General features: G+C 37.7%; 1 protein-coding gene across 10 annotated transcripts in view; it reads right to left on the bottom strand.

The window, feature by feature from the left end:
• The window catches only part of CUNH2orf76 (chromosome unknown C2orf76 homolog), a 59,985-nt gene that overhangs the window by 19,037 nt on the left and 27,086 nt on the right, over positions 1-13,862 (bottom strand). For 8 of the 10 annotated variants that reach the window (XM_058583275.1, XM_058583276.1, XM_046456876.2 and 5 more), the window contains exons 3-5: positions 12,258-12,402; positions 4,034-4,084; positions 174-211 (exon numbers count right to left, since the gene is read on the bottom strand). In XM_058583275.1, the coding sequence (XP_058439258.1) occupies positions 174-211; positions 4,034-4,084; positions 12,258-12,402 (234 nt within the window). The remainder of the gene's footprint in view (positions 1-173; positions 212-4,033; positions 4,085-12,257; positions 12,403-13,862) is intronic. The other 2 variants (XM_046456873.2, XM_046456877.2) reach the window with 1 other exon arrangement.

The raw sequence follows: 13,862 nt of genomic DNA, 5'->3' as shown, positions 1-13,862 counted from the left end.
TTGTTTGTTTGTTTGTTTAATTCTCTAATCAGAAAGTAAGGCTATAGAAAGAGTACCTATAAGATAAAAAATGCTATTATAATGGAAAAGACTTACATGCACATTCACTTACTCACCAGTTCAACTAATATTGATTACTGCTAAGTGCCAGATACTGCACAAGTGGAACGTACCTTTGATTTATGTGCTTGGTGAATAATCTTCAGTTTATCTGAAAGAAAAAAGCAAATTGTCTCTTTACACAGAATATTCTAAGACTTCTTTTGACATTATTAGAGAGACAAATGAGTACCTATGAAATTGAGAAATTCTAAGTTCTTTATAATTTTATGAACACATTTACTTAAAAATCTGTTATAGAGTAAAAGGAAATTTACTTTTGAAAATCATTAAAATTAAAGATAAAATTAAATTTTAAATTAAATTTTAACATTTAATTAAAATTAAGGGAGCTGAGGGTGTGCAGCTCATTGGTAGAGCACTTGCCCTACATGTAGGAGACCCTGGGCCCCATCCCCAGCACCAGAAAATCACACACACACACACACACACAAAGATAAAAGTACACAGAGAAGCCAGGTGTGGTGCTGTATGCCTCTAATCTCAGTGACTTGGGAGGCTGTGGCAAGAGGATCACAAGTTTGAGGCCAGCCTCAGCAACTTAACAAGATCCCATCTCAAAAAATAAAAAAGCACGGGATGTAGCTCAATGGTAAAGCACCCCTGGGCTTAATCCTTGGTAACAACAACAAAAAAAAAGTACACAGATATTTTAAAGCCTTGGGCTTTGACACACAACTGTATGTGTGTGTGTTTGTGTGTGTGAGAGATAACCTGAAGTCACCTCGACTCATTTTTTCCTTTGAACAGAAGACAAGCAAATCACATTACTCCATTTTGTTTTTTAGAGTCACTAAATTTTAAGATTAGCAGATAATATCAAAAATTACATCTATATAATCTTATCTACAGGTTTAATTTTATGCATTTGTATTTATATATTATCTATAATCATTTATGTATTACATATAATCACATTTACATAGTATATATAATTATATTTATATATTATATATAAAAATAATGACAGACAGTAACAAAGGCAGTTTAAAAAACTATTAAGCTCTCAGGAGGTTCAATGATCATGCTGAAAAAGTGTGACTGTTCTTAGATTTCTAACATTACCTGGGATCACCAGTAATCTAAGCAGGGCTGTTAATGACTAAAAAATACCAAGATCTGCTTCTTGGTTTTCAAATACTGCACAGGCTTCCATGGTCCAGTATGTTTTATTCAAACCCAATTTCATTCTTTAATCGGTTTATCCTGAAGTCAGGCCACAAGGTCCTTTTGCAACAGGCAATTTCTTCACACTTGGATAACATTCTAACTGAGATAATCAGCCCCTAATTACATAGCAGATGTAGCCATTCAACATGTTTAAATTCCAGAAGTTTCTGATTCTTTACTCAGTTTTATTCAGCCATTTATTGACTAAATTATAACTTTATCTGAATAAGCTCTAAAACTTACACTAAAATTCATTTCTATCAATAATGCTATAACAAGAAATTCCAATACTGATATGAAATAAAAGGATATTATTTTTTTAAAGACCTCAATTCAACTATGTTGTCTTAGTGCTGAAGAAAGAATAGGGTACCAATCACCTAGTTAAGAACTGGCACTCGACATTACCGATTATTTTAAATAGTCAACTTTCAACTATCCAATGCAATTTTTTAATTGCGATTTTAAACAAGACCTATACCCTACAACTATATTTTTAAGAAAATAAATAAATTTAACCAAGTAAAATATGCACATCAGGAATGTAAACATGCCACAGATGCTAAAAATAAAATTACAATGGACATGAGAACATAAACAAATGTGACTTTTGGATTATCTATTATTCTGAGTTGCCTATTATATTCTCTTTCTCACTATGAATAGGTATTGGTTTATTACTTGAGACAAGTTAGAGAAGTCAACAGTAATTTTTTTAATAAAAGAGGCTTAAAGTCTGTTATAATCAAGCTGCAAAACTACAGTTTGACCTTATAAATATTAATCATGTTCTATATATTTTGCTAATAAGCCTTTGAATTTGAAATAACTTTGCTCTAATAGATCCAGCAAACCCACAATAGGAAGTCTACATTTAAAAGAAAGAAAGAGAGAGAGAAAGAAAGAGAGAAATGCTGTGATTGGAAAAGTTCACCTGATTTTTCTCCCCGACACAAATTGGCAGGACCCAAGAGGAGGACAAGGAAGGAAAAAGGACATGCTAGCAAAAGATGTTGTATTAATGTCTCTTTCTTTGTTGAATAATCTCCTTTACTTGTTTTAACTTCTTAAAAAACAGACTCAATTTTTTTAGACTTGCTATTAACAAAACAACATCTGTGGGCATTGTTTTCTTAATGCAAATTCCTTGAGGAAAGGAACCTTACATCATTTGTTTGGGGTACATTTAACAAGCTGGCCCGTGCATAATTTAATTTCACACAGCCTCATGAAACAGGCAGGGATTAGCAGCCACATGCTGTACATCAATCAACATTAATGTGTGCACAAATGTATTACGTCTAGGTAGTAAGGATTTAAAAATAAGTAGCATGAGTGGTTAAATCAATAATAGATGATGATGAAGACAATTAAATGGAAGAAGGGGTTCTGAGAAATCTCAGACAGTGGGTGGCCAAGACCACAGCCCTCTGCCCAAAGGCACAGAGACAGTAACTACTTTACACCCTTTCTACTCCCCACCACCCAAAACAGTGTTCTATTCCCAGGGGCCATGCAGCATACTGAGGACAATGACAGGTGAAAAGCAACACTCTAGCCTTCCTGCTCAACACAAAGCAGCAGATTGTTAAAGAGCCAAACTCAAAGAAAGAACCACCTGAAGTCTATCAAAACACTAGTGGTTCTATAATTTCTTCTCTGACAAATGTATTAGCTTTTTCTGCCAATTCACCTGAATATACAGAAACACCAGGATGAAAGAGCGTTAATGAGATGGGATAAGCTAAAAGGTACATTATCTACCCCAATGCTGCTTAGCGACTCAGATACTCTGATGCTTTCATTATTTAAAATTTATCTTTTGAAATAACTTGCATGGAACACAGGTTTGCATATAGATACACACACCATGCAAAAAGGGAAACCATATGTAACTATTCTAATTTGAAATGGCATCTGTAGGTTGATTCAAGTTTAAGGTTATATTTCAGGGCATTACACTTCAAAAGCCATGAAAGCTACAATTGAGAAGTTTCATATTTACCTTAATCATGCTTTTTATTCCTTTCTCTTATTCAATATTGAGTATGTAAATTCTTTAGGGCAAATAAATCAAAGTACTTTCCACTCAGTGCCTTCAACTTCTGCTTGACTACCCCTTATGACCTCACAATTAGTCTCTGGATATTAAAATGCAGACGCACGGAGAAGATTGTGATTTCAAAGGACTGTAGGTCACGAGCTGCCCTATCGAATGGGAACAGAATGAAAAGCCACTCCAAAAAAATGATCTAAAGTAATAAAAAATTTATGCTTTAAAATGTCTGCACCAATTAACAGAAATATGCATTAGGTGCACCATAACTTTCAAATACAGTCTCGAATTCAAGTCTGCTGAATACCATATTTATAGTGAATAATTACAACCAGCTTTTTACTATACTTTTAAATAACCAGTTGCATCATATAAAACTACTACATCATATTGAAAATATTAAACTCTTAGTCCTCATTTTTCCTTCTGATTCCCTGCAAAGAAACACATCTTAGATATAGTTTTGCCAGACATGCTATTCTTCACCTATATAGCACTTCTCTATAAAATTACAATAGACCTTAACAATATTCTAGAATTCTTATATTCCTAAATAAACTTCCAAAATGGTTTTTATTTGCAGATAGTAAATTCATTTTTGAAAGCCAAATGTGAATTTGTGTCAACAAAAAACTAATGCCAAATTATATGAATATACATATTTAAAGAAAAAGAAAAATCAGTTACCATATTTATAATTTCTGAATGGTGGTGGAAGGCTGGTTCTCAAAGGGACATCTACAAGAGAAAGAATGTTTTTATTATAAAATATTCAAATAGCACACGTAGTCTTTTGGTTCTTTTCGCCTACATCCACAGACTAGGTTACTTTGAAACAACTGACAGAGACAAAAATGGCAGCAAAACATCCATGGGCCAAGGAAGACAAGGGCACCATCAAAAGCTGCTGAGCAGTTCCTAATGAAACGCAGGCACACGCAATTAGAAGAATCAGTACTCTAGCCAATGCAACAGTCTCGATATGCCCTTGAAACCTGTAAAATGAATCTATGAGACAAAGTTGATGTTTGTTTAACATGTGAATCCAAAAACCCCTTGAGGATCTTCGGCCATTACTGGGAACCAATGATCTAGAATAATCTTCATACTCTTATCAAAATTCAGGCAGCCTACAACATGAATCCTCTAACTCATCAAAGAAAACTAAACAAAACAGAATAAATATTATTTTAAAAACATCTCAAATATCACATATGTTACTAATGACACAACCCCTACAGAGGGCAATTTGGTAACACGTATCAAAATTACATATGTGTATACGCCTTACTCTAGCCCATTCCACTTTTTTAGGAATTGATCATAGAGATAATGACATATATTCAAGAGATCCAACTGCAGCATTATTCTCAGTAGCAAATGTTTAGAAAATTCCAAATGCCCTTCAATGAGGTACTCTTTAAATAAATTATAATATGCACAAACAATAAAATATATTTTTTCAACTGTGGGGAAAAAAAGGAAGGAAGCTCTCTATTAATATAAGATCCTCAAAATATGTCAAGGGTAAAGAGTTGCAAGGAGAACGTTATTTTTGGTAAGCCACTTTTAGTAAGCAGTAAGAAGGTAAAATAAGAATAGTTGTTGGTGTTTGCTTGAACGAGCCTGAGGGGTGAGAGGCCCCTGCACTGGTCAGAGAGGAACAGAAGGAGGCAAAATTTCCATCATGGTTCTTTCTACATTTTGATCTTAAAACCACATAAATGGTTACTTATTGAAGAAAACGAAACAACAAAACCCACCTGTCTGAATTCGGAAATGTGTTGTTTTATTTTCAAGATGTAACTCATTCTTTTATTCCACAAGTATTTTAAAATTAGTCCCATGATGGGCCCAGGCCCCAGAGCAAACAAAACCAACAAGGAATTTGTGTTTTTTAAGTACCCATGCCTCTTAGAGATGAAATATATACTCAAATTAAAATATGCTTTATTTATTTACGCTATAAGCATTTCAAGTGCCTACCACCAGGCAGTCCAGGTACAGGATAAATAAGCAATTACCAAGAGAAGTTCCCAGTCATGAAAGTCCTCGTAGCAGGCTGACCCAGGGCACAGATGATACAATCCCTATGGAAACACCAAAGATGTCCTTCGTAGAAACACAAAAACCAATACTAAAATTCACTTGGAATCACAAAAGCCCCCAAATAACCAAAGTAATCTTGAGCAAAAAGAACAAAACTGGAGACATCACATTCCCTGACTACAAAATATACCATAAAGCTATAGTAATCCAAAGAGCATGGCACTAGCACAAAAACAGACACATAGACCAATGGAACAAAATAGCCTAGAAATAAATCCAGGCACTTAACACCAACTGATTTTTGAGAAAGGTGCCAAGAATACACATTGGGAAAAGGATAGTCCCTCATAAATGGTGCTGGGAAAACTGGCTATCCATATGCAGAAGATGTTTAAACACACACAAAAAAAATCCTTCTGAAACATCTTTTAGTTGAATATATTCACAGGACCAGATAGGTAACCATGTCACTGGACCCAAATTAGTCTGCTTGCCACACACTGGCCAAACAAGTCTAGAGATATGGTATTGAGAAAGGAGGAGACTTTATTCTAAAAAAAAATTATTTTAAAATTTGCAGGTCACAGGCCTCTCTGGTTGAGGCCAGACTTCCCGAGGTTTCTGTAGCTGTTTCTTGTTAGTACAGATGGCCATCCTGAGTTATACATTAATAGACCATCTGCTTCCTGCCACCTATACGTAAGAACGTAGACTGTTTGAAGGCAGTGTTTATATCGGCTCTGTGTTCTGTGACGTAAGTGGTGAGCCATTAAGTTTTAGCAAGCCTCTATCTTCAAGGGCTAACACAACATTCCAATATGGAGGCAATGCTGCTAGGACAAAGTGAGGAAAGCAGGTCAGCAAGAGGGAGCTGCAAGATCTGAGTCGCGAATCCCAGCAGAAGGGGGCGCCGCCTTCCAGTTCTGACTGATCACAGTGCTACAGCCACAGGACCCTATCTGTATCAATGGAAACTCAGGGAGGGCGGGTAGGTGAAATTTCCCAATATTTAAAACACAACAGGCCAGGGCTGGGGATATAGCTCAGTGGTAGAGTGTTTGCCTGGCTTACATTGGGTTCAACCCCCAGTACCCAAAGGAAACTGCTCTGGGGACAGCATGTGCCTGGCAGACACCTACGAGGGGAAATCTCTGGTTTAGACTTGTCAGAGCACATAAATACTTCATTTAATCCCTCTTGTTCCTACTCGCTTAAGAAGCATGGGCCAAGAAAAGAAGTATTCATTAAACATCAGAAAGGAACAGTAAATCTATTTAATGTTCTGCCATTCAGAGTCCCTGGATTTGATCATGAAAAGCCCTGAAGAAGGGGGAGAGGTGAAGAGCAAATGGCTGCATGAAGCTACTATCATTAGAACTTGAGAGAGGCAATGCCGGGACACACAAGAGCTCCTTTTCTCTTTCTTCCCTTAGACCTCAGCTTCAGTGTCGCCTCCAGAGAGAGGCTTTTCCCAATAACACTGCCTAGAGGAGCGGTATCCTCCCATGTTGTTGCCTTTGTGACATTTTTTTTACAGTTGTAATTTTGTCTACTTACCTATCGTCGTCGTCTATTCTCTACTAATTCATAAATTCTCAAAACCTAGGACAGTGTCCAACACAGAACAGATTAACAAATACTGATCCCGTGAAGGCAAGGACTAGAGTTTGTTCTCTTCATCATGCTGTCATGACCTCAAATATTGCCCAGCACATCACATGCAATCAGAAATACTCATGAACAAATTAATATAATTTAATCACTTCAACTGGAAACTGAGAGCACAAGGTCCCAAGAAGGTAAGTGGTCAGCCACACTGTCTAAGACAGGGATAAAAAGTAAATAAGCCCAGACTGTTATCAGGAGTAATACAAACAATAATAAATGTTGAAGAGGATCTGGAGAAAAATGAATGCTTTTACACTGTTGGTGGGACTGTAAATTAGTACAACCACTATGGAAAGCAGTATGGAGGTTCCTCAAAAGACTAGGCATGGAACCACTACATGAGCCAGCTACACCACTTCTCAGTATTTATCCTGAAGAATTAAAGTCAGCAAGGCTACAGTGATTCATGCACATCTATGGTTATAGCAGCACAAATCACAATAGCCAAACTGTGGAACCAGCCTAGATGTCCACCAATGGAAATGGTATATATACACAATAGCGTTTTTCCCAGCCATAAAGAAAAATGAAATTATGTCATTTGCAGGAAAATGAATGGAACTTGAAACCATTATGTTAAGTGAAATAAGCCAAACTCAGAAGATCATGGGTTGTATGTTTTCTCTCAAATGTGAAATTTAGAGAGGAAAAAGAAAAAGAAAGGTGGGAGGGAGGTAGGAATCTCATGAAAATCAAAGGGAGCTCATTAGAGGAAAAGGGTTTGATAGGAAGGGGAGTGACATTGGCCAAATTATACTGTCACATTTTGTGCATGTATGGATATGTAATAACCAATCCCACCATTAAGCATAATTGTAATGAACCAGTAAAAAAATGGGGGAAAACCCCCAGATAAACCTGGAGCATCCTGTCCTACCAGAAAGGAAGACTGTACACAGACGTGGTGCACACGCGCATGCACGCGCGCACATACACACACACACACACACAGAGCATATGTCAAATGGGTGGTATATGTCAGAACAGCACAGGAGCCAACTGAAAGAACTCCCAATGGCCAAAACTAGAGCAATTCAAGCATATTAAGAATTGAACAGCAAATAAAATCCCCCATGCAGAAGAATTATGTAGATGTTCCACCCTAAAGGAAGGGAGCAAAACCTTTCACTCTTTAACTGTGGACTATGCACATGATTTGCTTCTGAAGAGCATGGTATAAAGTAGGAGGGGGGAGGGGAAACTACTGTGGCAAAACCTAGCACTCCTTCAGCCAGGAGATCAAGAGCAACATCTCCAACCATGAGTCATGTGGAAGTATGCACCCTTGTTCCTAGACAGTAGGCTCAAGAGCAATTTAAATGAAATGTATGTGGTCTGATAAGTCTAAGCCACACTTATTTTTCTTACCTTACTCTCAAAAACAGACAACTCCATCATAATCAGGAGACAAACATAAAAAATATTCCAAATGAAGGAGCATCCTACAACATACCTGACCAGTACTCCTCAAAATTGTCAAAAAATCATCAAAAACAAGGGAAGTCTGAGTAAATGTCACAGCCAAGAAGAGCCTAAGGAGTCATGAAAATCAAATGGAATATGGGATTCTGCAACGGAAAAAAGAACATTAGGTAAAAACTAAAGAAATCCAAATAAACTATGGACTTTAGCTAATGATAATGTGTCAATATTGGTTCATTAATTGGAACAAACACAGCATACTAACATACACTGTTAATAATAGAGGAAACTGGGAAGCATTAGACAGGAAGAAATATGAAAGGTAAAAAGGTAAAAAGAAAATCAAACCATTTAGCACTTCCCCAATAGAACAGACTGCTTTACAAAGCAACAAGCCACAGGAGGGAGAGGATGACAGAGAGCAATGAAGCCAGAGGGCTGGACAGCTCCTCGGGGCACTCTTCTTTTTTCATAGGTGAGATGACTTGACATTCAGAAGTAAGACCTGATGCGTGACAAAGCACTGAAATACTTCCAAATCAAAGAACAATGAAAATGTCTTCTAGCTAGATAAATGGTTTGTATACTATTCTGAATCTAGAAAATTAGTCATCTTTTCAAGGTAATATATTATGGTACTTCTGTAATCAAAATATCTGATTCATCTATTCCTTGTTTGTCAACAATAGGTTTATTACATTTACTTATTATACTTATCTAAATACAGCCTATATGTTTATATTTACTTATAAATACACATACTTATTGTATCTATACAACTCCATGTTGTATAGATGCTTTTAAGTCCAGTGGTTCTCAATAGAGAGTCAATCAAATTTAACAGCACTCCTTGGCTGCAGACAGACTGAGGCAGTTAACTAGGTTAAGCCACAGATGACAGAAGGGACTAGGGTAAGCAAAGAACAGGGAGAAAAATGAATAAGGCATCTAAAATAACCCCAAAAGATCACTCATCACAGTGACCATTTCTGTCTGTGGGCAAAATATTCACTATGCCACAGTGTCAAACCAACCTTCCAGCTTTTAGTGTTCAAAATCCTAGATCAAGATTAACACAATTCAAAGACACTTTTGACACCAAGTGAATCTACTTATTTCAAAGATCCTACTTAAGCAAGTGACACAAAAGAGAATACAGAGGCAATTTGGGATAGTGTTTAAGAGCACATGTTTCATAATTAAACTGCCTGGGCTGATTTGCAGCTTTGCCTTTCACTAGCTACATAATCTCAGGCCAGTTTCTTGGTCTTTCTGTTCCTCAGTTTCTTCATAGATAAAATGGGGATAATGACAATTCTTACTCTAAAGGGACACTGTGAGGATGAATGAGAAAACCCTGGTAAAATTCTTGGCCCAGCACCTGACCCAGCAGTGTTAGCTATCATTTTACAGTTTCCAAAATGTCTCACTGTCAATCCATTTGTTTCTAGTTATGTGCACAATTCATCAAATGCAAATATGTGGCCTGCCAACTTTTCTGAATTCCATAGGACCTCAAATCAGATGACAGAGATAGGCTTGGGCACAGACCTCACAGCTTAAGAATCTGTACCCCAAAAAGTTGGCCTTTGACAGTCAGTGGAATACATTTCCCCAGGTGCACAACTGAAACAAGCAGTGGTAACACTCCTGCTCACTCAGGTAAAAGACCTAAGCAGCAGGCCTGAGCATCCAGTGGGGCTGGGTACCAGGGCTCTGCTGGGGAGGCGTTCTGTAGCCCCTCCTAGCAGGTGCGGGCTCCACAACTTCCCCCAAAACCTTGCAGCAGCTTGGAAATTACATTTTCTTCTCAAGGATTTCAAGAGGAACCTATTCTGCCTGTACCAAGAACATCACAGCACTTGCTGTATCAATATCAAGAAGCATCGTAACTCTCAGTACTTAGAAAGATTATGAAACAAAAAGGTAGGGACTTGTTTTTAGTTCAAAACCTGAACATGTTGGGTGAAGAACTCTCAAAAGCAGCACGCTTTGTAATAGACTCGTGGGGGACCAGAACATGCCACCTCAAAATGTGCCTCTTTGGCATAAGGATCGTTTTGAGCTATAGGCTCAATTAAGAAGCAGATGCAAAAATGCTCTCTGCTTTTCCTCAATTTATCTAAAAGTGGGATTTACACAGATTTACAAAGGCAAAGGATATCCCTCTTTCCCTCTCTACTAGGGAGAACAAAGGGCAGCCACTGAAGACAACTTTAACCCTTACTAGTCTGCAGGTGGCACTAGAGGGGATCCACATTAGAAAACTAGCTTTAACCTGCTCCCTCCCCAAAGCTGCCACCCCCAAGGATTCAAAGACCTTTTTATTTGTGTCACTTCTTTAAAAACTTACTCTTCTTTGATGAAAATGCTATATGAGCTAGAATTCAAAGCCTTCTCTTTCAGAATAACTCACTCCCTGTGCATCTGCAGTACGTGTATGAAATCTACTTTTTAATAAACTTTTGCTTATTAATCTGTATTTTGTTAAAAGTGTCCTTTCCATCTAAGAACTTACGAGGGTTGAGAAAAAACTATTTTTTCTCCCCTACAACATTACCACTTAGTAACAACTGTTGATTCTCCCCTAAGAACACGGCAAAAATATTTACACTCTCTATGTAAGTCAGTAAAGTTGTCTTATAAGTAATTATGTCCTTTCTATAAAATCCTTTAAAAATCACTACAAAGTAGACCTGCTCTGCTACCCAGGTCTGTTTACTCACCATCTAAAAGGACTCAACAAATCATGGACAGGCTTCTGAAGGGCAAGAAGAAAGATGTATTCAGAATGCCAGCAAAACAGGCAGCACCCTAGGGAAAGACCCATCTTAGCCTAAGTTTCAAGCTCCTTCCATCCTTGGGCCTGGAGGAAAGAAGGGGGCTCAGGTCAGGGAAGGGCTGATGACTGAAGACTTCAAGTTACCACTGCCATGGATGGATGGAACTGGACACTGTGACGCCTGGCAGTTGGAACATACCTAACCACAGGGTCATGATACCCTGCAAATCTTGAAAACATCTTGCTTTTATCTCGGTGTCTTCAGCTTGAAGTGGGAGGAGAAAGATTAGGTAAATTTAGGGTAAAAATCAATCTTGTACTACCAGTTCCATACAAATGTTCCCTAAATGACTCACCTGTCTGCAGGCAGGGTTGAACAGAAATCTGGGTTAAGGCAGCAAAGAGGACAGAGACAACATGAAGCAGAGATTCCAAGCTTTTCATTCTGCTTTTGTTCCCCACTGGACGCCCGCTCAAGCCCAAGGGAAGAGTCACTGCTTTCAGCAAAAAAAGCCGCCTTACTTGAACTGATTTTTTTTTCCCTTCCTGCTTTAGCTGGAGCTTCGGGAACAGTCTGTCCTTACAGAGCCGCAATAAGAAATAACCAAAGAATAAAGTTGGTCAAATATTTTCATAACTCGTTTCTGTTGATTTTTTTTGTAAAACTCTCCCAAGACACTTTCAGATTTAAAAATAAAGTTGGTGTTGCAGGTGAGAAAAGAAAGAAAAGAAAACACAGATCTTAATTTTTTTTTTTTTTAAGTCAAGCATGATGTAACAATCTGTGGTGAGGACACACACGCAGCTTATTAAAAAATCTTGGGGCAGGATGATGCCAAGGCTCAGAACAGGAGCCAGCCTAGCACCTGGCTCAGAACCTAGATTAATATCTTCCAAGTACCTCTGTGTTTTAAAAAGATTACCATTAACATCACAGCCAGCTATATTTTCAAACCACCAGTAAAACAAAATGACTCTACTGTCTCATACCTTGCTTTAGAAATACTATAAAGTCCCTTACGGTTTGATCCAAATTAACTCCATGATACACTACGGGCTTGAAATTGCGGTGCTCAAATGAACGAATGAGGCGCACTGTAACGGTTACTTCCTCAGCAGCCATGTGAAGAAATTCCTGTGTCAAGAGGCAACAGAACAATCCAAATGAAATCAACTCACAATATCTATGACTGACCAGTCCGCATTGCTGTCATCAGCTCTCTGGCACATGGCCCACCTATCCCATGCTATATTGTTATTGACTGGGTTCCCAAATAGAGCCAGATTGCGGGGCACACAGAAGGGGCCTGAGGTTGTGCCCACCCACCACTATGGGTGGTCCCATACAGCTCTATCACTGCCGTCTGACAGGGCACAGAAGATGAGCAGGGTACACAGGGAGAACTAAGACAGTCCTATGCAGACACTTGATAGTTCTGGATTTTCTGTGCCAATGGTCTCCTTGATTGAGATTAAAGTACATTTATATTAGAGTCAACTATCAACACACGCTTCCAAATATCAGGACTGATCCACATTTATACCATGGTATCACGCATCTTTCATAATATTGAAGCTGAGTATGTATATTTCATCCTAAAACTATATACTAATCCTATGTGCTAGGTGTTAATGACATCTAATTTTGTCATCAAACCATAAGATACCCATTTAAAAGATGAAGAGGTAGATACTCAGATTACATAAATAGTTAAAGGTCATATAGTGATAAATAATGGAGCTGTGTGTGATTCAAGCATCAATCCAAAGTACATGCTTTTTAAAAATATACAATCAAGAAACCACCCCCAAATTATGTCTTCCAAAAAATGTGCAAAACTGCCAATATTTCAAGGATAAAAGTATGGTATACTTCTATCTATCTATGCTACTTTCAAATTTGCACATCACTTTCAACCATTATATACAATAAGTCCAGTAAGTCCAGTCATCCCTTGGTGTCCTCAGGGGACTGATTCCAGGACTCTTCACCCCCCATGGATCCCAAAATGTCAAGATACTGAAGTCCCTTATATAAAATGACATAGTATTTGCATATTATACTGTATACTTTAAGTCATCTCTAAGTTATTTATAGTGTCTAATACAACATAAATGCTATGTAAACAGTTGTTATGTTGTATAGTTTGGGGAATAATGACATGGAAAATAAAGTCTACATAGTTGGGCACAGTGGGGATTACCCATAATCCCAGCTATTTGGGAGGCTGAGGCAGGAGGATTTCAAGTTTGGGGACAGCCTTAACAACTTAGTGAGACAAAAAATAAAAACAGAAAATAAAAAAATAAAAAGGAGTGGGGATGGAGCTCAGTGATAGAGAATTTACCTAGCATATGGAAAGCCCTGGGTTCTATCCCCAGTTCCAGGGAAAAAAAAAAAAAAAAAAAAGTCTGCATTCAGTAGATGCATTTTTTTCCCAAATGTTTTCTATCTGTGGTTGATTGAAGCCACCGATGTAGAACCCACAGATATGGAGGAAAAACATAATAGGATGAAGTATCTATATTATTAATAAACACAAGAAGAAAAGGTCAACCTCAACAATAATCAAGAAGATTCAAAACAATAAGATA

The sequence above is a fragment of the Marmota monax genome, unplaced genomic scaffold (assembly GCF_021218885.2).
Source record: "Marmota monax isolate L192 unplaced genomic scaffold, Marmota_monax_Labrador192_F-V1.1 WCK01_AAM20220418_F8-fsc00121, whole genome shotgun sequence".
Classification (NCBI taxonomy): domain Eukaryota; kingdom Metazoa; phylum Chordata; class Mammalia; order Rodentia; family Sciuridae; genus Marmota; species Marmota monax.
This window is presented reverse-complemented; position numbering and strand designations above follow the sequence as displayed.